At 42.8% G+C, this 25,996-nt stretch overlaps 1 protein-coding gene and 1 long non-coding RNA gene across 2 annotated transcripts in view; one reads left to right on the top strand and one right to left on the bottom strand.

Annotated features, from left to right (window-relative positions):
* The window catches only part of THBS3 (thrombospondin 3), a 159,335-nt gene extending 156,820 nt beyond the window's left edge, over positions 1-2,515 (top strand). Inside the window, exons 21-22 of the mRNA XM_085638737.1 lie at positions 160-299; positions 1,513-2,515. Of these exons, the coding sequence (XP_085494863.1) occupies positions 160-299; positions 1,513-1,571 (199 nt within the window). The 3' untranslated portion in view covers positions 1,572-2,515. The remainder of the gene's footprint in view (positions 1-159; positions 300-1,512) is intronic.
* The window catches only part of LOC146772665 (uncharacterized), a 58,974-nt gene that overhangs the window by 1,569 nt on the left and 31,409 nt on the right, over positions 1-25,996 (bottom strand). Inside the window, exon 2 of the long non-coding RNA XR_014972238.1 lies at positions 9,397-9,450. This is a non-coding gene — a long non-coding RNA (uncharacterized LOC146772665). The remainder of the gene's footprint in view (positions 1-9,396; positions 9,451-25,996) is intronic.

The raw sequence follows: 25,996 nt of genomic DNA, 5'->3' as shown, positions 1-25,996 counted from the left end.
TTCTCGGTACACCTGCACTGTCTCCTGAACTTTAATCTCCTTTCAGATCATGACCACTCCGCATACGTGCTCCAGTTTTCTGTCTGCTCTCTACCTGTGGTCTCTTCGACTGTACACATGTCGTTCCCTGGGCTTACGTTTCCTTTCTCCTCTCCACAGAGTGAAGCTTTATGAGGGACCAGTGCTGGTGGCCGATTCTGGAGTAGTTATTGACAGCAGCATGAGGGGTGGACGGCTGGGGGTCTTCTGCTTCTCTCAAGAGAATATCATTTGGTCCAACCTGAAGTACCGGTGTAACGGTAAGTGCCCTCCATTCATTACCTTCTTGGTGTATTGTGCGAGTCCTACCCCCCCTCCCCCGGGAGTCCTGGTGCAGTATTCGGAGTGCTATTAGGTCCTATAGCAATTGTTCAACAGTGAGTGCGCTTTTATACCCTGCAGTACTAGTGCAAATGTGAGAACATTGTTAACCCTACAATATTGGTGTAACAATGAAAGAACATTGTTCTCCTCTTCAATACTACAACAACGGTGAGATCACGGTTCTCCAGACCTGCAAACTTTAACAAAAATCTCTTTGTGTGACGAGAGGGTGGGGCCTTGTGCCGAGAAGTACTTAAGAGAAATTTTTGCTCCCACCCCGCTCCCAAGCGCCCTCAAAAAAAAAAAAAAAAAAAAAGCTTGCTGAGGCGGATACCAATGTCCTGGGGTGTTTTCACACCCCTTAATGGACGTCGGCAGTTCAGAGCCTAGGAAAACGAGCTGGAAATCCACAGTTTACAGTGATTTTCAGCTTGTTTCCCTGCCACCGTGTGATATCGGCTCCTCACTGGGTGACCGTGTGATGGGAGTCAATATTGTGTGTCACACGATGGCACCGTGTGAGTGGGCAGGTCTGGTTTTCTTTGCACTTCCTAACGATGAAGGAGTTGTGACGATGAGATCAAGGTACCCTGATGACCTTGTGTTGCTTTACCTTTCAAGATATTTTAGAGAATTTTATACACAATTGTTTTGAAATGGGTTCGTAGGGGACTGAGGAATCTGTTAGAACAAGTATGTGAGATGTTAGGTATTAGCAATGAATTAGGTGACACTGACAATACAGTACTATGCACCCGCAACACGGGGTTAATGGGGAGAAACTGTTTCAGAAAATAGTGAAGAAGGAGCCCAGTCATAACTAATAATGGTGACGAATATACAACCCTGCCACTCAGTAGTTTTGAAAACTGTTGAAGAATGCAGTAACTTACTAGGATTGTTCCAGCTAAGCAGCCTCTGAGAACACAGATTCAGAAGGACTCTGTTTTCCGATTTATAATTAGAACCACCCAGATGTAGGCGATCTGGCCACCTGTGGGATGGCACAAGCTGTGAGCCTCCACCATGAAACCCAGCAAAGAACGATTGAACTTCCTTCCTCAGAGACCACCCTATTCCAGCTATCACATAGTCGATTTAAAAACAATCTATTTTTCTCAAATTGTTTAATTTTTCTGCCCTTTACAGACACCATCCCAGAGGACTTTGAACCTTACCGCAGATTCCTGATGGAGGGTAAGCAGTAAGGATCTGAGCCTCTATGAAACTGTTCTAGCAGTGCCTCAGATGGCTGGAGCCCCCAGACCGAAGCAAGGCAGATCCATCCTCTTCTTATTTCTGCAAGATTGGCGAACAGGGGGGGGGACAGCTTTCCGGACAAAGACTCGTCAGTGCAGCCTGCCACTGTCTTTGCATTACAGAACAATTTTCTGTGCGACTACTGTTACGACAGACTGCCCATACACTGCGTCCAGCCTCTTGCCTTATTGTCTCCCCGGCTACGTTCATGTTCTAAGCCTGCCAGTATCGTCCACGTTTGCGGAGGAATATGCCGTACATACTACAATAGCAGGGTAGTGGCATCGAATCTGAGGAACCCGGACCCTCGTTCATGTTCTAAAACTATACTGTTCCGATCTGTTCCATGAGGCTGGGGAGCAATCCAGTCCTGAAGTGGTTTTCTGGGAGGGATGTGCAATGCATGCCACCGCCTGACATTTAGCAGGAGGGTGCATTTTTTCCACAGGAAATTGTGTTGGCATCACATGTAGGAAACCATTCCTCTCAACTTCCCTTCCTTTCTACATTTAGTAACCACCAATTGTCTTTATTAAATGAATGTTATATTCCTACGTTCACTTCCAAAGTATTCAGACTTCGTCAGTAGTCTTACCTTCTATCCTTACCGGCCTCCTCCTAGTTCTGCTTTCTCTGCTACTCCCTGTGGTAAAGTCATCCTCTTCTTCCCTTTTTTTTCCAACTCCTGGAACTACTTTCGTACTCATTTACTTCCATTTTACCTCCACTGATTGACTTGATGCCACCTTTATTCTCCTTTTACTTTTATGTCCGCTCCCTTCCTTCCTTCTCCTGAAACGTGTATGTCTTTTGCCACTCAGAAGCAAGAAAAGTGGCTGTTGCTACTTTCAATTGAACGTGAAACTATACATTGAAATTTGCCTAAAAATTGCCAGTTTTGTATTTTCTTTTTGCAAAAAGTGAGATGTTGCGGAGCGGTTCTGGGACTGCGATTTCATCCTTGTGGTGGCTCAACGTTGACACCATTGCTACTTATGCTGGGTTTTCATTGCCACGTGGGTCACCTGGCTAGGTGCTGTAATGAGCTTCCTGTCTGTCATAGGGCAGTTCAATGATTAAGCATGGTGGTATAGGGCTGGTCTAGGTTTTCAGTAGTCCGCCACTCCTCATATGTTACAGAGGAATTCCTTTAACTTACTTGGACCATAAATTCAAAGTAAACTTGTGGTAGGGAATGTACATATGAAAAAAGTTACTTACCTGCAACTACAGTTCTTTAGCATTAGTATCTTTCACATGTATGAATTGTTTCCCCATGTCAGTCTGGAAGGTTTCTAAGCCTGATGTCTGGGAAAAATGTAAACATGTGTTTCTAAGAAAGAGCCAATGCAGGAGAAGGTGTGGAAACGACAGCTGCAACTCCCATCATGGAAGAAACTTTGATGTGCTTTTAGGCTCAAAAACAAATCTTAGTTCGTATTTTCAGTGAATCAGTATATCAAAAGTGAAAAGGCGCACCTTGACAAACAGATGACATAATCAGATATCTTGTGCAAGCTTCCACGCGCTCTGAATCAGTTGGGGCCACTTGCAGCAAGGCCAGCATGTTCTGCTATAGAGAAATGTAAAATACTGTGGGGAACAAGACACTTGTTTTGGGGATGGAAATATCGGTGTAGGAGTAAGCAGGATCATAGATGGGATGTCTTGAATGGAAAACGCCTTTGAGAGTTATTTCGTTTTAGAGGTGAGCGAGGCTGAAGCATTAAATGCTGAGCTGCATTCATCACTTGCTCCAGGACACAGGAACATGTTACTTGGTTGCATGAGGCCAGGAGGATGAATGCAATACTCCTGGAGCCTTTGTTAGTGATCTCAGCAGTTCTGCAGATATGTGCATGCAGCCCCCAAGACAGAGAGCTCTAAAACGCAACTAACAGACACTTGCTTTTGTTTAAGGCCAGTAACTTAAGAGTCATTGTGTCATCTACCTATGCAGCTGGATGGTGCACTCAACTGTCTTGCTTGGTGGCATGCTAATATATCAAAGAAACAAATAGGTTCTATGAAGCTGGGCACCCTTCCTCCTCCCCGGGAATACTGGTAGATTGGGATTAGTGGTTTGTTTACATTGTTCTTACAAAATAGCTCTACTATGAGGGTATGGTTTAGGAATATGACTGGCTGGTCTTCGAGCATTTTTGTAGGGTTGACTACCATTTTTCTGTGATTTACACATACCGAACTGCTCCCATGACCATGGTGACATGTTCTCAGCCTTCAACTGATGACTTGGTTTTCACAACAATCAGAAGCGCTTGAAGAATTGTCACATCAGAGTCAGAAATCTGGTAAGCATCAGATACGGTCCATGAATCCAGGATTTACCCTCGAACATCAAAGGTGACGTGTATACGATTCCAAATTAAAGAATCTCTGTTCTGTGCCATGAAGACTTCCCCTAATCGCGTTAAATGCAATATGGAGGAAGCACCATGAAATGGGACAGACATTCCGCGTAGTGTCCGGAAAATCAACCATCTACCTCAATATACTAATATCTCTCTACAAGCTCCCACCTTAAGAATTCAAAAGACTTTCCCATCACTGCTCATTGAAAAAAATGAAGGGGGTCAATCTCCAAGTATCGTGCATTTGTGGTTTAAGGCGGGTGACCGATTTTAAGCTTAGATGGCAGTGGGGACTAGGATACCCAATCCATTTTTTCACACACTTGTGTCCTTCCTACGGTATGCACTCACTGGTGTTTTGCTTCATCATCTTCCAACGAGGGGGGCAAGCTTTGCAGAGTGAAGCTCATCAGAGCTGGGATGATGGGAGCTGGGGGAACCAGCTAATAGAAGATTGGTAGAGTTGTGGACAGTCTTGGGCATTGGGGTACGCATGCCATTTTAGGAATGTTACACTAATGGGTTACTGAGTGTTATGCATGTGAAATTTAATTTGCTTGCCCCTATAAAGAGCGTGCCCTTCTTCTATCGAAGTTGAGAGGGAGGATGGCGTAGGACATGCTGGGTGCAGAGGCACAACAAAGCTTTCCAGGAAATGACGTGGGAAAGAATTTCCCTATTAAAGAACTGAACAACTTTAACTTCCAAAGATCATGCAACATACATGACAACTCTAAGAAACCACAGAGGCATTGGAGTAAGAGGGCTAAGATGTTTGTACAAATTATTAATAAGAAATGCAGTCAGTTATTTAAAAAAAAAAACCTTTTCACGTGTGGTGTAGTTTACAAAAATGCACCAGAGTGGTTATGGAAATATTTCCTTCTTGGTCAAAGGTCTCACATGAGGCATTTCTGCTCAAGTTGCTCGAGTAAGTTTGTACAACATTTTTTGATGAAATATTTGTAAAGCATTACCTTTGAAATTCATACCCACAGTCGCAGAGTGATGACATCACACTTTGTTTTCTTCCACCTTTACTCATCCAAAAACAAACTAAAAACTGGGATGTATACACAGGAAGCTTGTCATTCGATGAATGTCAATTAAACTTTGGTAGTCCAGGTACTGCCCTTTCCTAGCCCTTGTCTCCGGCCTTAGGCTCATGGCGGAAACATGAGGAGCAGCAGGTAAACAGGAATCCAGTCGACACCTTAGCTCCTCTGCAACAAACATCAGTTTATTGCGCTACTAAGGCTGGAACATAGGGTCAACCATGTGATGTCAGCAGGGGGTTAAAGGTGTGTAATGCCACTTAGGCTAGCACCGACACATCAATCACAACCAATGTGTGGTTCTTACTTCAAAGATGGATTACAGTCACATCAGAGAAGACATTGTGCACCAGGGTGCCAGTAAGGTATTCAGCTAAGGGCATGACTCTTTAGACTCCTCCCACTGTCCATGTGTTACATTTATGTCCTGGTTGATGAAAGAAAGCAGGGACTTCATGCTCTGCTCGAATGGGTGAATCTTGGTGAATAACTGTGGTAATGATCTTGCGTAATGCTTAGCTACGTTAAAAACAAACAATCAGAAAATAATCTATTTGTCAGGAAATATTTATTGCTTCAAGAGTAATACTACTTCGCCAACAATGTTGTTTACTGAAGTAAAATTGCTTTAAATGTTCTTATATATGACATACTGAAGTTCAGCAGAAGAATGATAAACATGGGTAAACTCATGTGCAAAACAAGACAATATATGAGTCTAAAAGCAGAGAAAATAATGACATTAACCAAATAAAGAACCCAAGTATGGCAAGAGTATAGTAAGACTGCGTTAGTACATTTTTGCGGTTTCACCAATCATGGCATGGAGCCCCCTGAGGAGTCGGACACCTGCTGTTGTATCTTTATGCATGGGTTGAATACCAAAAGCTTCCTCTGCAACTAATACCTTGATGTGCTCTTACACTCTCTCAATTTCCTCACGTTTGGAGAAAATACTGTCGGTAAAAGACCTCAAGAGCCATCGTGTCTGCCCATTTTCCTGACTTTCTCTGCCCCTAGGAACTTGGGTTATTTATGACCTATCCACTCTGTAAAACTTTCTGTTCGCCTCTATTTGCGAAGGGGCATATTGAATGAAAACAACATGAACCTTTAGACCACTTTTTCCGTCTATTTAATCAATAAATTTCATCAATTCTTGTTTTATTCCACCATAAATTTAGTGACTTCTCAAAACCTTCAAAAACATATAAAAAAATGTAGCTGCGAACGCATAACAGTTATTACTTTCACATTCTTTGCGCACTCCATCCATTCAAATCTTTCATGTCAAACATTCACTACCCACATCACACTGAACAGTCCAGAACAAACATACTTTCAACTTTCACAAACCTGAAAGTTGAAAGTATGTTTGTTCTGGACTGTTCAGTGTGATGTGGGTAGTGAATGTTTGACATGAAAGATTTGAATGGATGGAGTGCGCAAAGAATGTGAAAGTAATAACTGTTATGCGTTCGCAGCTACATTTTTTTATATGTTTTTGAAGGTTTTGAGAAGTCACTAAATTTATGGTGGAATAAAACAAGAATTGATGAAATTTATTGATTAAATAGACGGAAAAAGTGGTCTAAAGGTTCATGTTGTTTTCATTCAATATGCCCCTTCGCAAATAGAGGCGAACAGAAAGATATACATCAGTATTGGTATTATTGTTGTTATTTATGATTATAGGCTTGGCCTTACTGACATAAGCCTAAACCCAGTTTTTGTTTAATATCCACTCTGTAGTCATGTATATTTGGACAGGACATCCACCAATTTTTAGTTAATATACTGCGTCTGCAAAGTCTAAATAATGTAGCTGTCCTAGCTCTTATGGTTCGCATTGGTATGGTTTTTGAAATTATGTTTCTTTCTGCCGTCACTTTTCCATATACCTACACAGGACATCCAGAGTTTGCCCTCTGCCATTTACCAAGAAAAAGCCTAGACGTTGTATCCATCACTGAATCCTCCAGGATTCCGTGAAACCTTGCAAGGCCACCAACAGGTTCCTGCCCGACTTATACCCTGCACATGCAAAGATAAAAATCAAATATTGGTCAGGACACCTGAACATGGAAAGAAATTTTAGTATGTTAAGGCCAGACACGGTCCTGCTCCATTTCTTGGTCTCTCTGCAACTCCACTCTTTCTTATCCAGGAAAACCTTCACCACTGACCGACTCAGATTCATGACTTTTCATCGTATGGGTAGTTATGAGCTGCAGTGTATCTGCTCTGTTCCATGCCTCTGCCCTCGGGATGGCAAAAGTGCTGGAGTAAGTCTTAAATACTCTCTGTAGTTGCCGAACCCCTTCTGACTCCGGCCGGGACGAGTGCAATGCCATCCAACAGAGTCACGCAGATTACAGCTCTCCCAACCTTAGAATGAAAGGAAGTGCGTGTGCTCCGAGATGGCGTGAGCTGGAGAGAAACTGTTGCTTGGGGTTGGTTTTAGCACGGCTTGGACCCATGTAGCATAGCATCATGCAAAATACCTCTGACACACGAAGACTGTTGAAGGAGCTTGCGGAGACTGTTTAGGCATGACTAAAGTGCAGTCTGTTCCATGCATGGTTTGGCCGCTTGAACATTGGCTGTAGAGAAGTCCAGCAGATCGGGAGGCCGGGACGAGTGCAATATTTGTGGTTACCGGACAACACTGCACTGCATCCCGTTCCTTCCGATCAGATGGGAAAATTGTGGAAGTTCTTTATGACGTCTGATTTCAGGAGCCAATGATAGGGTGCAAGGAGCTCTTCAGTGGCTATGTGCTACACCAACCTAGATCCATCTGGAAAACATTCAACTGTTTGTCATTCTTGTATGGAGTGTGGCTTACCTTTCCTGGAGCGGTTTTTAATTTGACTAACCTTACATGAAACTCAATTTGCCTGGAGTCAATCTAGCTCAGAAGAACCCACCTTGCTGGATTAGGTCTTACAAAGAAGGCAGAAATTCCTGGATCATATATCACTCAGGACCTACCTATATATAACCGCTTCTAAATTAGAGCTAAAGAAGTAACTGGCCCCCGAACCTGGACCTGCCTTATCCTCAAGGCCACCTAAATGGAGATACCTTTCCTAGAGACTGCATAAATTAGAACTAGCCTCATCTGAAGCTTGTCTTTTATTATGTTCAACTAACCCTTAACCTGTTTTCCATGCAGCCCATATTACCTGGACCTCGCCTTACCGGAGGTTGCCCTACTTAGAACCCACAAAACCTGGACCTCCAATGCCAATTTAACTCAGAGCCTGCTCAAACCAGAGTCCACCAGACCCAGTGTCACTTTATCTGGAGTTCACATTACCTGTGTCTTCCATTCCGTAAGCCCGTCTTACTGGGATCTGAAGAATAATGAGACAGTCTAACTCAGAGCCCACCTCATATAGATCTCACCTTATCCTTAGCACAATTTACATAGAGCTTCTTTTGCCTGGGCCACACCTTACCTCAAGCTTGGCACAGCTTTCCCTTTCCAGAGTTCACATTTATTGGGGGGCCCCCTTAATTACAGCTTTTAATTCGATCTTACATGGAGTCCATCTCTGCTACAGAACATATTACCAAGAGGTGCCTGAAATTGGAGCTCTACCTGTGTGGACCTCACCTTACCAAGTGCTCAACTTAAGCAAAGGTAAGTGTTGTAACCAAAACTCAAATTACCTTTGGATCATTTTACCTGGAACTCCCTAAGCCTGCAGCTCATCTCGCCTAGTCCAGTAGGTGACTGAAGTAGGCCTATCTTGAGCAAAGCATACCTGTATTAGTCTTATGCAGAGCTCTATTTTCTTACAATTTGCCTTGAATAAACCTCACCTTAATCGAAATTCACATTAATTGCAGCTCACCTTAACTAGAAATCATCCGATGCAAAGCTTCCCTTAGCCCAAGCTCAGCTTACACATAGCTTACTTAACTGGAACCTCCCTTTGCTGAGAATTCAGATTTAGTAGACTTTACCATAATTAAATATGACTTTAGATGGAGCTCACCATATCCGCGGTTCTCTTTAATTGTCTAACAAGTGTTTTATCGGCCTTAATGGAAGCAAGAAAAAATGCACCTTCCTGCTCCGTGGTTGGTTAGCAAAAAGTAGCAATAATTGGAGTGAAGTAGTGCATCTTATCCAGAGGTCATCTTACCTAAAGTTTACAACACCCAGAGTTCACCATATCTGGACTTCAAAGAAGGAGCCAAGGATCTTCTTTGCTCTGCACATTTTCAAGTAGAAAATGCCTCCGCCCTACGGGCTCGCCCGGTCACCTCACATTTTTTACCTACGAACAACATCCTTGTGCATGTGAATGTAGAAGGATGTTGGTCATACTTACCAAGGGGCACAGAATACAGCCTTCTGCCCGATGGTGCAGGAATCTTCCAGGTCCCTGAAAAAAAAGAAAATCAAAGTTACTAACGGTCACAAGTAGCTGGAAAAAAAAGCCCATGCCTCAGCTCTACTACTTATAGCCCGTAGAATGGTGACATTTTAGATACGTGTATCAATAAGGCCCAATAATTATCTTCTCAGTTAGCACGTTCTTCAACCGATGTATCCAACCAACCACGGTCCCCCATAAAGAAGGCCTTCATCAGACATCACATCAGATCCAAAATACACCACACTCCATAGTTCCAAGATCAATTACAGGTGATGATACTCCTGTGCCCACTAGCTAGACAGACCACTCCTACCATACTATGCACCACTCGGCACCAGAGTATAGTTGACAAGGCACTGCCTAAATCTACAGTACGGTCATGCACCGCACCCACACAAGACTAGAAATAACCATATTAAACATCTGGCTTTGGCACACAACCTTTTGGCTTTGTCAATCCTTATTTTGTTTGCCATGGTTTTTGTAAACCTTTATTGTTAATGGAGCTGCCGGGCACTCGCTAACATAAAATAAGATCATTGGCTAAAAGCAAAATAATTTTTGGGTTTTAAAATGTACACATTTCCATACTGGTTCATGGCACTTAAGGGAACTACTTTGTGTGCGGATGAGCCCATTATGAAAGAGCAGAATCCCATCAATCACAGGGAACTTAGCCAATGGTTGATGTCGGCTGACACACTGCTCTATGCTAGATGATGTACAGGATTGGTTGAAAGTCCCTATTAGTAGGTATATTACATAAATAATTTTCATGACATCAAAAGGTCTTGCCTAACTCCAGAATTCAAAATCGTATACATTTAACATACTGCAGTCACATAACTATGCATTATAAGTAGGGCTCCCGGTTTTATGGTATTTATGTTTTTGGGCATTTCCATCTGTATTGAGCCATATTTAGTTTTTGCTAATTTTATCTGTAGTTATCCATATTTATTTTGAGTTTTTGTGAATAAATGAAGCTGAAATGAGTATACTGCTACATTTATTTCACTTATAAATATGCACAAATTGCCAGAACGTCTGCCCAATTCCAGCGATATAAACACACTCGGATGATAAAATATGCACTTATAAGAATACATAAAAATGTTAGTTATCAAGGTTGTGTATATTTACTGCTGTTTAAGGTTCTTTACCAAAATACCTTTATTTTGTTCAACCCCCTTACCTTTCAGTCCGCACAGCTTTTCGCCAGCAGTCATGATTGACAGCATTTAGAATCACTCAAAAAACAACCCAATTCCTGATTTTATCCACATTTAAAAATAAATATAGACAGGAACATAAATTGTTTCCTGTCTGTATTTATCTGTAAAAACTGAAAACAGGGAGCCTTAATTATAAGGCACTGACCTCGATTGCGACACACTTGTGGAGAACCCTGCATATTAGCGGATAGTGGCAATCAACACCGGTGCTGTGCCCTAACTTTCCATAGTCGAGAATAACGCACCAGCTCATATGCCTAAAACACCACACAGATCTTATGGCTAGAACTGATTTTACTTTTATATTTTTTACACAAATTATTTCAAAATTTAACAGTGACTACACTCCACTAACTACCACAACTAAACACCAAAAAACACACAACACCATCAAACACACACAACGCCATCAAACGATGCCTACTCTAGGTCGATCGATTACCACCCTGATCTGCATCCCATAACATTGGTAGCATGAGTATTTAAATCTGAATAACATAATAGACTGTAGGATTGGGGCAGAGTCAACTGCATGCCAAATTGACAAGCAACTAAATTAGTTAGACATGCAGCTAATTCTCACCCAGCCCTGCTAGTCTTCAGGAGATGGGGCCACTTGCCATAACAAACTTTGCATCAACCCTAATGGTTTGGAGGGACATTCCCAGTTTTCCCCATAGACCGATTTGTCGCTCTTGGCAGTTAATCACCAAGCCGGAGACTTCTTGTCCCTTGTTGAAGGGTTTCCATTTGGAGCTGCACTCTGGCGTGCCCACCACTGCCCATTGTACACTTTTGGCCTGTATCTCCATTCCTCCCCTCTCCAGCAGGCTAGGTCTTTCTTCTTCCTCAATTGCATCACATACTTGGCACGGTCCCCGGTACCCAGTCTATTCAGACTCCGAAAGGCAGTGCCACTCCAGATGGGGGCCTTATGAGAATTGGCCCGGGCTCGTATCCTGGGGGCAGCTCACAACAAAGTCCCGACCTCGGCTGATTTTGTCTTGTTCACACCATTTTACAGCAGAATACTAAACAGTTCCACCTTTGCCAAAAATAGAGCCTGGATGCATGGACTCCAGCTCTGCATGGGCACCTCTGAGGATTTTTCTCCTCTGTACGGGATGAATTCTGATTCTTGTAATGGAATCATAATTTGGTGCAAACCACTTTGAAACCTTTAAATTTAGTTTTCGTCATTTTTTAAATATTTGTAGTTTATGCGTTGATTGAAGTTGCTTTTAACACCTCATGACCTATCCAAGGCGTTACATTTTTACACCAAAAAAAGTTTGGAGAGGGGCTAAGGCAACACTTGTGCACCCAGTAAACCCGACTTGCAGTGAAATTCTTGTGTCCTCTATTCTTTATGTGAGCGTATGTTTGCATAGTGCTTACCCCCAACGCATACAGCTCATTGGTCATTCCAGTAATCTACGGAATTCCAAGATATGACATGAAATTCCTGAAAGCGGCATTACATCTGAAAATCTCAGCACACAAAATCACTGTAATGTTTGATCTCAAAATACTGGTAGACAAACTAAAAAGCAAATTTGGCTGCAATCCGCGTCAAGTGTGTTTGGTTTTCAATCCAGTTGTCGAGGACCCACACACAACTGAGTGTTCACACAACATTGGCACGTCCTCATGCCATTTGCTCATCAACAGTCACCTGACAAAAAATTGGTATCGCTCTTGCATCCACCCGAGGTGTCCTGAAGTCAAAGCCGATCGTAAAGTGAGTGATCATGATTATGTTAAATTTTGAGCAGTTTGCTATATATATAGACGAGCCAGTATCATTGGAAAAATATTCTATGAAGACCACTGCTTCAAATGGGAATATGAAAGTGCAGGTATTTGCTCTCTGAGGTGACCTGTGTCGTAAAGTGAGTGGCTGGTTCTCTCCCTAAAGTGCAGGTATACACTGCTTGACAATAGCAACCCAATAAACCACTGACGGAGATCCCACATAAACTTTGCATAGACTCAAACTGGCCCACAACAGCCAATGCAATTTTCTGCAGAGGTTCAAGAATAAAAGAACACATGTTACATGAATATTGTGTCGCTTGTCCCATCCATGGAGTCGAAAACACATGTTGATGTCTAACTCCAGGTCTGTCCAACAGGACTGTGCTCACAGCCTCCTCCTTGAAAGCGCTTTCCTGGATTACCTTTTAACTGCACTAAACTAGGAAATTCCTTAACTCTAACACAGGCAGAGACTTGGCATTAAAATTATTCCACGTTTAAGCAAATTAGATCAACATTTTCTTAATGACTGTAACTCAGGTTGGTGACAACTTTTTCTTGAACACTCTTCAACAATGACAGACCTTGGATCCTGTTAATATACTTTCGTCTCATATACATTTTTAAAAAAATGATGGCATCTACAACCACACCGCAAGGATTCATCCTCAATACGAACAACATGAACATAGAGGCTCGGTAGACAACCTGCTCTTAGACTGAACCCACTGGAATGTTGCACTAAAGGGAGCCCCATTCAATTCCACTATCGCGAAACGTGCAGAGCTTCCAATTGTAACACCATTAACAAGCACATGTACTAGTGGCTTGTGATAAGTCTGGATTATAAAATGCCAAGCCCACAAAAAAAGATTTAAACCTACCATAATAAGGCAAATGTTTATTTTCTAACTATGCAATGTTGCGTCCAGTTTGGGTCAAAGCCCATCATGTAAATACTAAGGTATGCTTGTGACTTCCTACCAGTGGGGTAAGAACATTGTCAAGCATATATGCAGCAGCATCTACAGTACATGTGGGCTACACATGTTCATAAATGCTGCCTCATATACTTGAAAGTAAGATCTTTCAATGTGAATTTATTAAACAATTCTGATCCTTCCTACAAATACAAACCTATTTCTTCAACAGCTCTTAAATAGATCCGTTTAAGTTGGAAATCAGCTACAAAGTTGGAATAGAATTCATAGAAGTCAGTTGAATGACGCCACCAATGTATGACCAATTGAATGTGTGCCCTCATTCATAGCTTTAACCGTCTTGGGTTTTTGTTTGATGCCTTCATTTGAAAGCCTGCGACCTAAATACTCAAGTTCGATGCAGAAAAAAACCACTTATCCTTTCATAATATCATTCATTCTGCTTCAGGTCAGTGACGACACCTCTCAGAATTCTTCTGAGCTCAAACCTGTCCTTGGCAGAAATGAGAATAGTGTCTTGGAAGGAAAGTACTTCTTACATACCACTAAATTGCTTATGCATTATGCACTGAAATAATGTAGATGGGGAAGCACGGCCAAAAACCAAGAGTAAAAACCGTAATACCCTTCTGGTTTGTGAATGCCATAAAAGCAAATTAATTTGTATGCAGCTTTAATTGTGGTACAGTGACTTGAGGTCAAGGGTAGAAAAGTAACAAACACCACCAATTCCTATTCTAACTCAATCATTTTGGGCATCCACACATATGTTGTCAGTCATGCTGCATAGATCAATGCATAGCGAATATTCACCATTTTTCTTTACTACAACCACATCAGGGATTAATCAGTTGGAGGAACTGATTGGCTCAATAAACCTATCACAGTCTCTTGATAATGTTTTAACCAACCCCGCCCCCCCTTGCACTAATAGGCATATACATTACTTTATACTGGATGGCCACAAAACTATCCTTAGTCATTATTTTGTATTGAAATCCAGATCATTCTCCCAAATTAGGTTCAAATACACTCTGTAACTGCTCTAAATGATATTAACACCCTCTCCTATGTTTATGGCTAACACTTTGGGTTCAGGATCTGGCCCAAACAATGCAGGGGGCGGCTGGCTGATTGTACAGTCCACGTTAGCGAGGTCCCTGACTCTACCTGCGAGGTTCCTCATTGCCTGGGGCAACCGGCTTCCTGTTTGCTTCCACGTCTCCCTCCCGGCGTCGCTTGTCAGCGCGACCGAGGTGCGGGGGGAGCGTGGGACGGGACTACAACGCCCAGGATTCCCGGGGACCCGGAAGCGGGGAAATTGAAGATCGCGCGCCCGGAGGCGCTACTTAACCGTTCACGCCCCCCGCATCGCGGGACGCGCGCGGGCGGCGCCGGGAGAAGCCCGGGACAAGGGCGGGACAGTCTGTGGCCGTCCGGGGCCGAAGGAGGCTGGGCTGGGCCTTTCCCCTAACCTCGGGTCTGATATTACCACCATTTTGACCTCCCGTGGAGTTAATGATCAACTTTTCTTCTACTCTGAAGGTAATTGGGAGCACTGCCACGCTCGTACTGCTGCTAAGGATTGTGATGATAACTGTTGCAGTATCTGTGTGCATTACTGCTTAAACAGGTTATTTATTTCCCCGGTCCGGCACGCTTGCATCTATGGCTAAAAATAATATCAAAGTCGTGGCCAAAGGGGGCGTGGGGACCTTGGATGCCTTTCTGAAGAAAGCTGAAACTGTTGTTGCCAGAGAAATCGCAAGTGTAGAGAGGAGACTTTCCCTGGAACCAGTATTATTGTCTAACCCTGGATCGCAGTTGAATGCACTTATTGCTGACATTGATGTGAGCTTGCCTAGTTGTCCATCTCTTGTAGAGCCTGCACCAGAAGTGAGAGATGTTGTTGCTCCTTTTGTATTAGATCGTACTGATGGTCCTCTTCTCTCACCCCGAGCTACTCGCTCTGGCCAATCTCGAGTATCATTGTCCGCCACTACTAACTTAAACAATGGTAAAAGAAAAGCGACCAAGGGTCCAAATGGAACTCGTCAAAAAGTAAAACAATCTAGGACTGTAAAGTCTGTTATTGAGTTAGTTCCACAGGATCCTACATTGGCCCCTCTGGTACAGGGGAATAAGACGCTTGGGTTAGATGCGAATGCTGCTCAGGTTTCCGATGTTTCTGCTGGTTTCAACTTGATGGAAATTTTAAAGCTTATGGATGAGCAATTGAAGGCTTCTCTGTCGCCGGTTTTGAATAGACTCGATAAAATTGAGAACAGACTTACTTCGATTGAGCGCCACATAGCTGGTCAGGAAACAATTGTAGCAAATCGTAATTTATTGGAGAGACCCACCTTAGCTGGAGCTATCTCCAGAGTATCCGACCTAGCTGATTCTATGATATTTACTACTGTAGGTGCTACTAACCAACCCGCAGTGGTCGTTGAACCACCTGGGGGTGTTATCTTGAGACCTCGGGATGTGTCAAGGAGAGTAAGCTTGCCCCCCACACAGGTAATTAAAGAATACCCTTTGCATTTGCCACCGGAGGCTTGTCCTTATACTGTCATTCTGGCAAATGTCCCACCACCTACTGATGGGAAGGAAGAGAATTGGTCCTCTTTGAGGAACAAAGCCTTACATTTTTTAGCTGGAAAGACAGTTTTGGGGAGCCACCTTTTTGAGTGTTTTAAAATGGTAAGAAGGGTTCCCTGGGTGGGGAAGTTAAATAAGACACTTAAGGGCGACTGTGTAGTCGTGAGTTTCAGCTCCCCGGATTTGGTAGCTAACATTTTTAGACAGGCAGGGACGTCTAGATTACATGAGGAATATGTGAATATCCTCCCATTGGGGTTTTTCTATCCACCTCACTTACAGAGACGGGGTGGGAATAGTGGTTCTAATGCTCAACCTGTCCCTGCGATTAGAACCCTGGCCCTGAGTAACAGATACGAGGTCCTTAGTTCTCTGGACACAAATGACTGACTCCATGTAGCGTACAGCCAGTCTTTGGATATTGAATCTAGTGGGGTGTGTATGGAAGAAGAGGGAAGTGTGATGCCTGTCAATGATAATACCGTTTCTTATGGTCCGGGTGTTAGTCCTGCTACCCGAATGACCTACCAGGATAACGGTATTACTCGGCCAATAATTAAGTTCACTCAAGATGATCAGGTTAATGCTCCCGCTGGCACGCTTAATCATGTGCCTGTAAGGGCTTTTGTTAGTGAGGAGGTAGTGGACCCCTCCTCCCAACCATCGTCTATGGGAAATAGTGTGGCACATGATAACGATTTTGAGGGGCCAAACTTTTTACCAAATAGGGTTACAGCCTTGTCATGGAATATAGCTGGGTTGAGAGCTAAAAGAGAGGATACTTGCTGGAAGTCATTCCTCTCTACCTTTCACATAATTGCTTTACAAGAGACGTGGGAGGCCAGAGATTCCTTTTATTTTGATGGGTTCCAGTCATTTATTAAATATGCGGTGTCCTCATCCTCGGGGAGATCTAGTGGTGGTCTCTTGTTATTATTTAGTCTTAAGCTATTGTATAGCACAGAACTTGTTAAGACTAATTCACCCAATATATTGGCGGTTAAAGCTGTAGGTGTCAACCTTCCATCATTGTTAGTTGTGAACTTTTATAATTCATTTACGAGGATGGACGAATTGGAGCATTTAAAGGCTTTATCTTCCTTTTTGGAGGATTTTGATGCAAATAATGTTACTCCTTATTATTTGTTATTGTTTGGCGATTTTAACATTCACTTAAGACAATCCAATTGTTTTGGAAATTTTAAGCAGGCTTATTGCCCGCAGGAGGAAGCCCACTTTGATCTTTCAAAAGGTGGTATGTTTCTAGACAGTATTGTATCTGCTTTTAATTTATTTGTGCCAATGCAGAATTTAGTATCTCCTGTTCCCACATTTACTGGTCAGGGTCACAACAGTATTATCGATCACATACTAATTTCCTGTACTCTGAAGGGACTGATAGGCCCATTTTGTGTCACTGCAAATGTCCTTAGTGACCACAATCCACTATCTTTGGAACTAAATATTAGTGATGTCTTTAGGCCTAACCATATGTCTACAATCTCTAATTCAAACATAGTCCCTATTAAACAGGGAACACGTTTGAGATGGGACGTTATTACTCCTAGTGATTTTCTTGAGAAACTGTATCACAGCAATTTGGAGGACTTTAATATTTGCGTAGCAATAGAATCTAAACCAGGGGATATTCTTGGTGCCTTTGAGAGAATAACCAGCCAGATTATGGATAATCTAACCCTCGTTGGGAAACCAAGACCTAAGAAGCATAAAAACTGGTTTGATCAGGCATGTAGTAGCGCGCACTCCACTCTCTTACTTGCCCTAAAAGATGGTGCTAAAGATATCAGCAGGATTGTGGAGGCAAGAAGATGCTTCAAAAAAACACTAAAGGCAAGGAAAATTTGTCTAAAAATATGGCGTGGGAAGAATTGTCAGACGCTAGTGTTTTAAAAAGTAGCTCCCAATTCTGGAAAGTAATTAACAGCCCACTTTTTAATGAAATGGAAAATACTATTAATGATTGTCTTATTACCCCAGACAAATGGGTGTCTCACTTTAGTGGGCTTTATTCTGAGATTCCTGACCAGAATCCAGTAAATTTTGGGGATATTAATCAGTCATCGAAAATTAACTTTACTGAGGCTGAAGTCCGGGACGCCATTGAATCGATGGCAAAGGGCAAAGCACCTGGCCCCGATGGTGTCCCCGCAGATCTGTACAAGGCAGATTCAAATTACTGGGCGAAACTTTTAACCTTAGTTTTTAACGCGGCAGCAAAGGAGGGTGTTCCCCGTTCTTGGGGTAAGGCCGTGATAGTACCAATATTTAAAAAAGGTGCTAGAGAGGATCCCGCATGCTATCGGCCTATCTCTCTTCTGGATTCTGCGATGAAAATAATGGGTAAAGTTGTCCTAGCAAGGTTAACATCATGGCTGGAGGACAACTCCATTATTTCGGACCTCCAGTATGGTTTCAGAAAGGGAAGGAGCACGGTGGGTCAATGCCTTAATCTGCATCTCATTATTGGGAAGTATACGATTGCGAAGCAGGGGGTCTTACACTTAGCATTCATGGACCTATCTACTGCTTTTGATTTGGTTAATCGCCAAACATTATGGGCATCCCTGGCAGCTATGGGTCTTGACCCTGTGCTGATTTCCTTTTTAGCACTAATACATGAAGACACTACTGCGGCGGTCCGTTATAATAAGGACGGGAATCTATCTGATGCCTGGCAGGTGAAGCGTGGGGTAAGACAGGGATGCATTCTTGCCCCCCTGCTTTTCTCACTTTATATTAATAACCTTGGGGAAGTTTTGTCCTTATCTTGTAAAGACATACCAAGAGCAGGTACTAAGTTGATTCCCGCTTTGTTGTATGCGGATGACACGGTCTTACTGGCAAGAACTGCGAGAGGCCTTCAAGCCCTTTTAAATGGTTTTAACGATTTTATGGTCTCCTTGGACTTAGTAATAAATTTTAAAAAATCACATTCTATGACAATAGGAGATGGAGCTGCAAAAAAGGTTAAATTCTTCTGCAATGAGCAGGAGCTTACCAAAGTCCAGACCTTTCCATATTTGGGGGTCACCTTTGATGACAGAGGATCATGGGTCGCGCAACGTGCACAGAAACAGAATATTCTCGCTAGGGCAACAGGAGCATTGTTGGGTTTTGCAAAACGGCTGGGCTGCAAGCCCTTGCCCGCGATTTTGAAGATATATAATGCTAAGTGCGTGCCTATGGCCCTGTATGGCAGTGAGGTCTGGGGCTATACGTCGTCAGGGGAGATTCAATTAACCGAGAATGCCTTTTTTCGGAAACTTTTGTCATTGCCTGTTTCTACTTCAATTTTTAATATCCATGAAGATTTGGGGGCTGAGTACCTAGTGGATCAGATTTCCGTTGCACCATTAATGGGTTGGTTAAGGGTTTGGGTGCAACACCCACCAAGCCTAAACCAGCTCATTATACAAGATTGTCTGGCCCTTGACAAAGCCATGTGTATTCCTTGGCTACGATATATTAAATCTAAGATGGAGATTCTTGGCTGCTTAGAATTATTTGAGAGACCATGTGAGCTGTCTAAATTAGAAATAAAAGACTTAAAGTCTCAGTTCATGTGCAGGGCAAAGTTGTTGAGAGAAGGCGAGGAAGTGTGTAAACCGTCCGTTAGGAGATTTGTCATGTTAAGTATGGGCAATGAGATTCAGCCATACTTGACCTATATAAATAGTCCTTTTCACTTGTTCTTATTGATTAGGTTTAAACATGGCATCTTACCTTGGCTCCTAGCACACCCGAAGGGCTTTTTTAAAGAGGGCACCTTGGGCCCCTGTCCCTGTGATAATGCCTCCGAACAAAATACGCTGCATATGATTTTTTTCTGTAAATTTTACACCCTGTTACGTAAGAAATTTATTTGCCCCATTTTTAAGAACTGTCACTTTGAGCAAGTAAGGCCCGCATTGGTATTCCTGCAAATGCTGGGTTCTCCTTTTGTCTGTTTCGGAGTTGCCAGCTATCTTTCGGGGTCTATTAGAAGGAGAAATCGAATGTAGTTTAATATATCCTAGTCCTATTTTTCAGTATGTTTGATAGTCCGAGATCGGGCCTTTTTATCTTTTTCTCTTGAAACCATGAAATAGTTTTATAAATTTTGGCCTGCCTTACTTTTTAATGTCAATATTCGCCAATTATTTGTTCAAACACGTTCTTACGTATATTTGTGAACTGCGCATTGTTTGAAACTCCGTTAATTATTTTCAAATGTAACTATTTGCAAATGAAATTTTGTGTATGCTTTGATGGTTTTAATTATTAACCGAATAAAGCTATTGTTGACTGACTGACTGACTGGCATTAGAATCAGCCTAATGTCGCAAACCCAAAACATGCACCCGGTGGCGCTTTGCAGATGGACACCACAAACTCAATGCTTCAGTTGATTTGGTGCAGTGAGGCACCGAGTACTAGCACTTCTTTAATTTGAAAGGGGGCATTTCAGCACTTTTCAGCATGGTTTAATAGTTTTAGTGTGAGAGTTCCAGCATTTCTCGGCACAGGTGCAATATGTTTAATCGGGAGTGCCAACACTTCTCAATAATAAACAGGTACACAGAGATAGTGAGCGTCTGCACCTCTACATTCCAAGTATTAACTGACCTAGGCAAGAGACTGACAATACTCATTGGTGACCAGAAGATGAACGACGACACATGGCAGGCACCTGTGCATTAGCATCACTGCGGCACCCACATTAAATAAGCTAATGGCGATCTCCAGGGATTCACAGTTGCAGCCTTGAAGATCAATACACTAGCCATTCAGATGCTGCGTGCTAAAGAACTGATTGTTGAAGAAACTAATAAATGAAGGAACGCAGTGCTCATATCGCTCTCCAAGGAGGCCTCGACACTGGAGATACAGAGTGACAAATCAAGGATTGCTATTTGCAAAGGCAACGCGTAATGGATGCTATACACACATGTAACTGCCATTGTGAAGAGAATTGAGTGCATGAGATGTGCCCTTCTTCAGTAACAGGAAGGCGGGAAACAGGCACACCAGTACAGGTGTGCCTCATTGTCTCTCAGCAACAGGCACCCATGGTCAAATGCACACACCACATTTCAACTGTCCACAGGTTACACGCATAGACAGGCAGGGAAGATACAGTCTCACACGAGACACACATCAGGAACGCCTCATTGAAATGCACAGGTGAGCTGTGTCATGAAGCTGTGGAGGTTTGATCTGGGAAGGTGCCCTGAAAGCTTGAGACCACCAATGACGAGTGACGAACACAGCCTAGAACCAATAGAATGAATCAGGGTGGAACCATATACAGGTGACGTATGGAGACCAGCAGTACCTGGACTACTGGTAGTCAGCGGCTGCAGAAGCTCTGGTATTTAAATGAAAAAGGAGGACTGCAACCTGGTGTCCCTGATGACATGTGTCATCTGGTTACCTTCATGGTGAGGGTTCCTGGAATAATGGTTATCAAGGGTTGTGATTCAAGAGATATGAATGCGATGTATGGAGAAGATTAAATCAATGAACACCTTCTATATACCTTCAAAACCTGATAGCCTAGATCAGTGTTTCCCAAACTGTGGGTCGCGCGCTGTTTTTGGTGGTTTGTGAAAGTCCAAGCAATAAATAAAGATGCCTTTAAATTCTGTGTTTATCTTGTTACATTTGCTGCACTTCAATAACAGAGATCAAATTTACAGGTTATGTATTCTGACAAGTTGCTGCTAATATGTTTTTTTTAACATGGGGATTGGTGTTTACAAACTCCGCTTACTTTGGAGTCAGAGAAAGAAAAGTAAAATGAATTATGTGACAATCTTGCTGAGGTATAGGAAGTGTGAAGGGAAAAACAGTAGGGTGTCATTTTTTTAACACACAACAAAATGTAAATATCTCTAAACAGTGCTTTAAATGGACAAACAGAAGTGCGGGTACTCTGTACCAGAGTACCTGCCTGTTTCTCAGAAGTGCCAGTACTCTCTAATTAAAAGTATCAAGTCTCTCTTGAGAAGTGCCGGTACCATACCTCTCAAAATAAAAAAGTGCCAGTGCACAGTACAGGCAGTACTGGCCCACCTAAAGCGCTGTCTGTAAATAAACTGTACACATTCAGTAGTTCCAAAAGCCGAAATGAAGCACAACTTTAGTAACTCTGAAGTGTGATAGAAACAGATTTTAATAGGATCAAAACAAATCAAGACACTCTTCCTTGGTCATGCACAAATGATAAATACTCACTGAAACTCGATTTCCACACATTCTCATTTGTGTGAAATGGCCTAGGCAAATTTAGTGGCCATTTCAATGGAAAATGTGCTGTCTGGAAAAGAGTGCGCTAGCACACGATGCATTAGTTACATTAAAAAAATGTGCCTGCCTCCTGCCCATTGAAACGAGGTGGTTCACAACAATTTCTCATGCTCAAAAGGGGGTCCTGGTTCCAAAAAGTTTGGGAAGCAGTGGCCAAGATCATTTCAGGTGTAGGTCTCTGACTTGGGAAGCGGTAGTCTGAGACTCAACAAAAGCGAGGACTCAAGTTGCCCCATATCTGCTGTGACTAGTGGTTTATCTACTTTTGGCTTTTACTTTCCTGCTTAGTATTTGCCCTACAATAATAAAGGGAAATGAGAAGTACAAGAAAACTGTGAAAACAACCTGGACTTGAGTGGCTCTCAAAATCTGGATTGCAATAGTTTAGGAGATGTAAAATGTGTTCTAGAAGCACTACTCACCCCTGGAAAGGGTAAACCTGGGATCTCTGGTTTTCCTGCACCATTCAACCCAACCAGAAATGAGGCTATACTTGATCTACAAAAATGGACTTCAGCTCCCACAAAGCACTGATTTGCTAAATGAAAGCCCAGGACGGGCATGGTGTCTTGATAGCAACAGGCTATCTTGTAGCCGGGTGCTGTATGATGCTGTGGCCCTGCATTTGTGTTCTATGTGCTAGCTTACTTTGTACATCACTTTATCAGATGACTTCACGTCACTAAACATACAGTAGTCAGTCTTGAGGTTTTCTTTTACACTCATTTTGTTTTCAAGTTTGTCAGTACCATGATATCACTGAGGTGAACCAGAATACTGACTCCTACAATGCAATGGGTTGATAAACCTGGGACGGGGATCCGTGTCCGTAATGGCATTGAGTCACCTGGGACCCTTCATTGCACAGTAATACTAAAGCACCTTCACCACATTTTTCATCGGAGATGGGCGTGCTGGAGACAAGGAGGATCTGTAATAGTTTCCTGGATTGGTTCTGTGCCCTGAAAGGTTCTGGTTGCTCTTCACTTTTAAACTTTCTTTTTCTGTTCTTTCTGAAGTGTCCAACTCTTAATGAGAGAATTTGCAAAGCAGTCAAAATTACCCAAGTACAGTGCTTCCCAAACTTTTTAGAACCACGACCCAATTTTTAGAATCACAAACTTTCATGACCCATCTACCTTTAATAGACTTGAGGCGGGCGATATTTGAATGTAACTAAAGCATCTTTGTGGAGCACATTGTCATTTACAGACCGAACATTTTCCATTGAAATGGCCACTACATTTGTACAGACATACAGTCTTACTGATAAAATTACACAGTCAACAAATGACAATCGCTGAAAATTGGGTTTATGTGAATATTTGTCATTTGTGCATCACCAAGTAAAGTGTCTTGATTTGTTTTGATCCTATTAGACTCGGTTTCCAGCACACTTCAGAGTTACATGAAACTGTGCTTCATTATTGCTTCACTAACTGCAGATTATATTCAGTTCATTTCCAGGTATTTAAACTTGATTTGTCTATTGCAAAACACGATATCCTACAGCCTTTCCTTTCACACTCCATGTACTCCAGCAAGATTTACACATAATTACCTTTAAAAACGACTCTCCCTTTGCAGTCAGAGAAAGGACAGTATACACCAATCCCCATGTTAAAAGATTAGGCAGGAATTATTAGAAGACATAGCCAGACATTTGACCTCGATCTTTGAAGCACTAGCAAACATGACAAGTTAAACACAGAATGTAAAGGCTACTTTATTTATTACTCGGACTTTCCAGACCCCCCAAAAAATCAGCTTGCGACCACAGTTTGGGAAACACTGACCTATGATGACTAAATGATTCCTTTACACCAGGTACCCATGAACCAGTCTTGAAGAATCATCAATCAACTATATGCCTTCCGGAAGATGGTATCCTGTTTAATGTCAGTTCAAGCAAGTGGTCTAAGGTTTTACATAACACAGTTTGTAGAAGTTAAAACTGGATTGGAACATGGCGTATCTGATGACTTTCAACTGGCCTCATCTGAAGATGACTTTCAGCCAGCCTTGTTTTTTCAGGCAACAGCATTCAGCATGCTAGGACTTGCAGTTTCATGGCTCCCATTATCCATGTGGGCCTACAAACCTGAAACCAAACCTGCCATCTCACATGGCGCAACCGTGTGTCACATGATATCGGCATACTTTACATGGTCTTGTGCTAAAGAACAGACAACACACTGTGTGCAGTCAGTTGCAAACACTTGCAGGGAGCACGTTTTTGGCAACTGTGTGGCTTTTTTCTGGCTCAGCATAGCTGATGTCTACCCTTTACATGACATTGACAGCAGCCTTGTAATTTGATTTTTGGGGATAGTTGGTATGCTCAGGTTGTGCTGGACTCCAAGAACTGCCCCCTCTCCTTGGCCCAGCTACAAGATAAACACAGTGGTTATGGGCTCAAAACCACACCCTGACTCCGGACCCCACATTTCAAGGTCCAACCCCCGTCCTCCAAATCTATTTCCAAAGGTGTCAGGTTTGTGAAACACCAGGACTCGCCGAAAACACCCTTGTGGTGTATAGGGTAGTCAGCAGCTCTTTGGTTTGGATTCACCTGTGGCTTAAAGATTTTTGTGCCTTGATGTCAGCCTTTAGCATCAGAAGAATAGGTGATAATAATATGGTATTTATATGGTGTTTGTATCTCCAAATTCAACAAAACAGCCACCTGGTAATCGCTGTTACGTGAAGGCTGAGCTTGTGTACTAGAAATTAGGACTGGGTGGAGTTTGTGAAGTTTTATTCCGCGGCACTCTACGAAGTGCTGGGAAAACTCTACTACGCTCCGCGGAGTTCTGCCTGCAGTGGAGTTTGTGAAGTCGCACTGCTCGCACTGATTTTTAGCAACAGGAGTTTGTCCGGCGCACGTGGTTGCGACCTGCCGTGACTGCCCTTGTTGAGAAATCTCGCCCGGAGGAGGTATAGCGTGCAATTTTTTAACGTTGGCCAGCCGCTCGAGAGAAAATAATTCAGCTGCGTGTCACTTCGTGGAGTTTTTCGCAATTCCGCACAGAGCACTGAGTGAGCAAAACTCCGCAAACTCCGCCGGCAGAGCAAAATTCTTTGCCCACCCCTACTGGAAATTAGAAATCCTAACATTTGCTCAGACTTGGCAGTTGTGGTTGAACCAAAGTGCCAATCTATTTGGCCAGTAGTCAGAAAGGCAAGTACAACACAGGGCAACTGGAGATAAAAGCACAAGCAAAAGTCTGCACGTCACATTCCACCTGCACCCTCGCTCTAGAAGTTACCAGGGGGCCTCCAAGACAGAAAGGAATGTACTGTGACCAATAGCCAGGACTGCTGCTTGTGCTACGTCCATCCAGTGTTGGACTGGTCTGTCAGGCACCCTGGCACTCCCAGGTGGGCCTGCTTGAAAGAGGCAGGGTGTGAGCTGTTGTTTTTTTGGTCCACTAACAGCAGTGCCAGAGTGTCTAAAACTGCCTCTACCCTGCCTCACGTGACATTTTCAATCAATGCTGGCGTTTTAGCGAACAGAAGATCATTTGAGGTTTTTTTTAATTGTAAGAGGGTGCAGGTTAAAAAGCAAGAAAAAGCTGTAACTGGATTCAAGGTCCCATGTCTGTCTTCTTCAACCAGTCATGAATTTTAATCCAGGACCATCATCATTCTGGGATTTCTAGGGCACAGTGTGATTTTGGAAGTGCCACGGGTGTCATATTTGGC

The sequence above is a fragment of the Triturus cristatus genome, chromosome 12 (genome assembly GCF_964204655.1).
Source record: "Triturus cristatus chromosome 12, aTriCri1.1, whole genome shotgun sequence".
Taxonomy (NCBI): Eukaryota; Metazoa; Chordata; class Amphibia; order Caudata; family Salamandridae; genus Triturus; species Triturus cristatus.
Note: the sequence above shows the minus strand (reverse complement) of the source record. Positions and strands in the feature narration are given on the sequence as shown.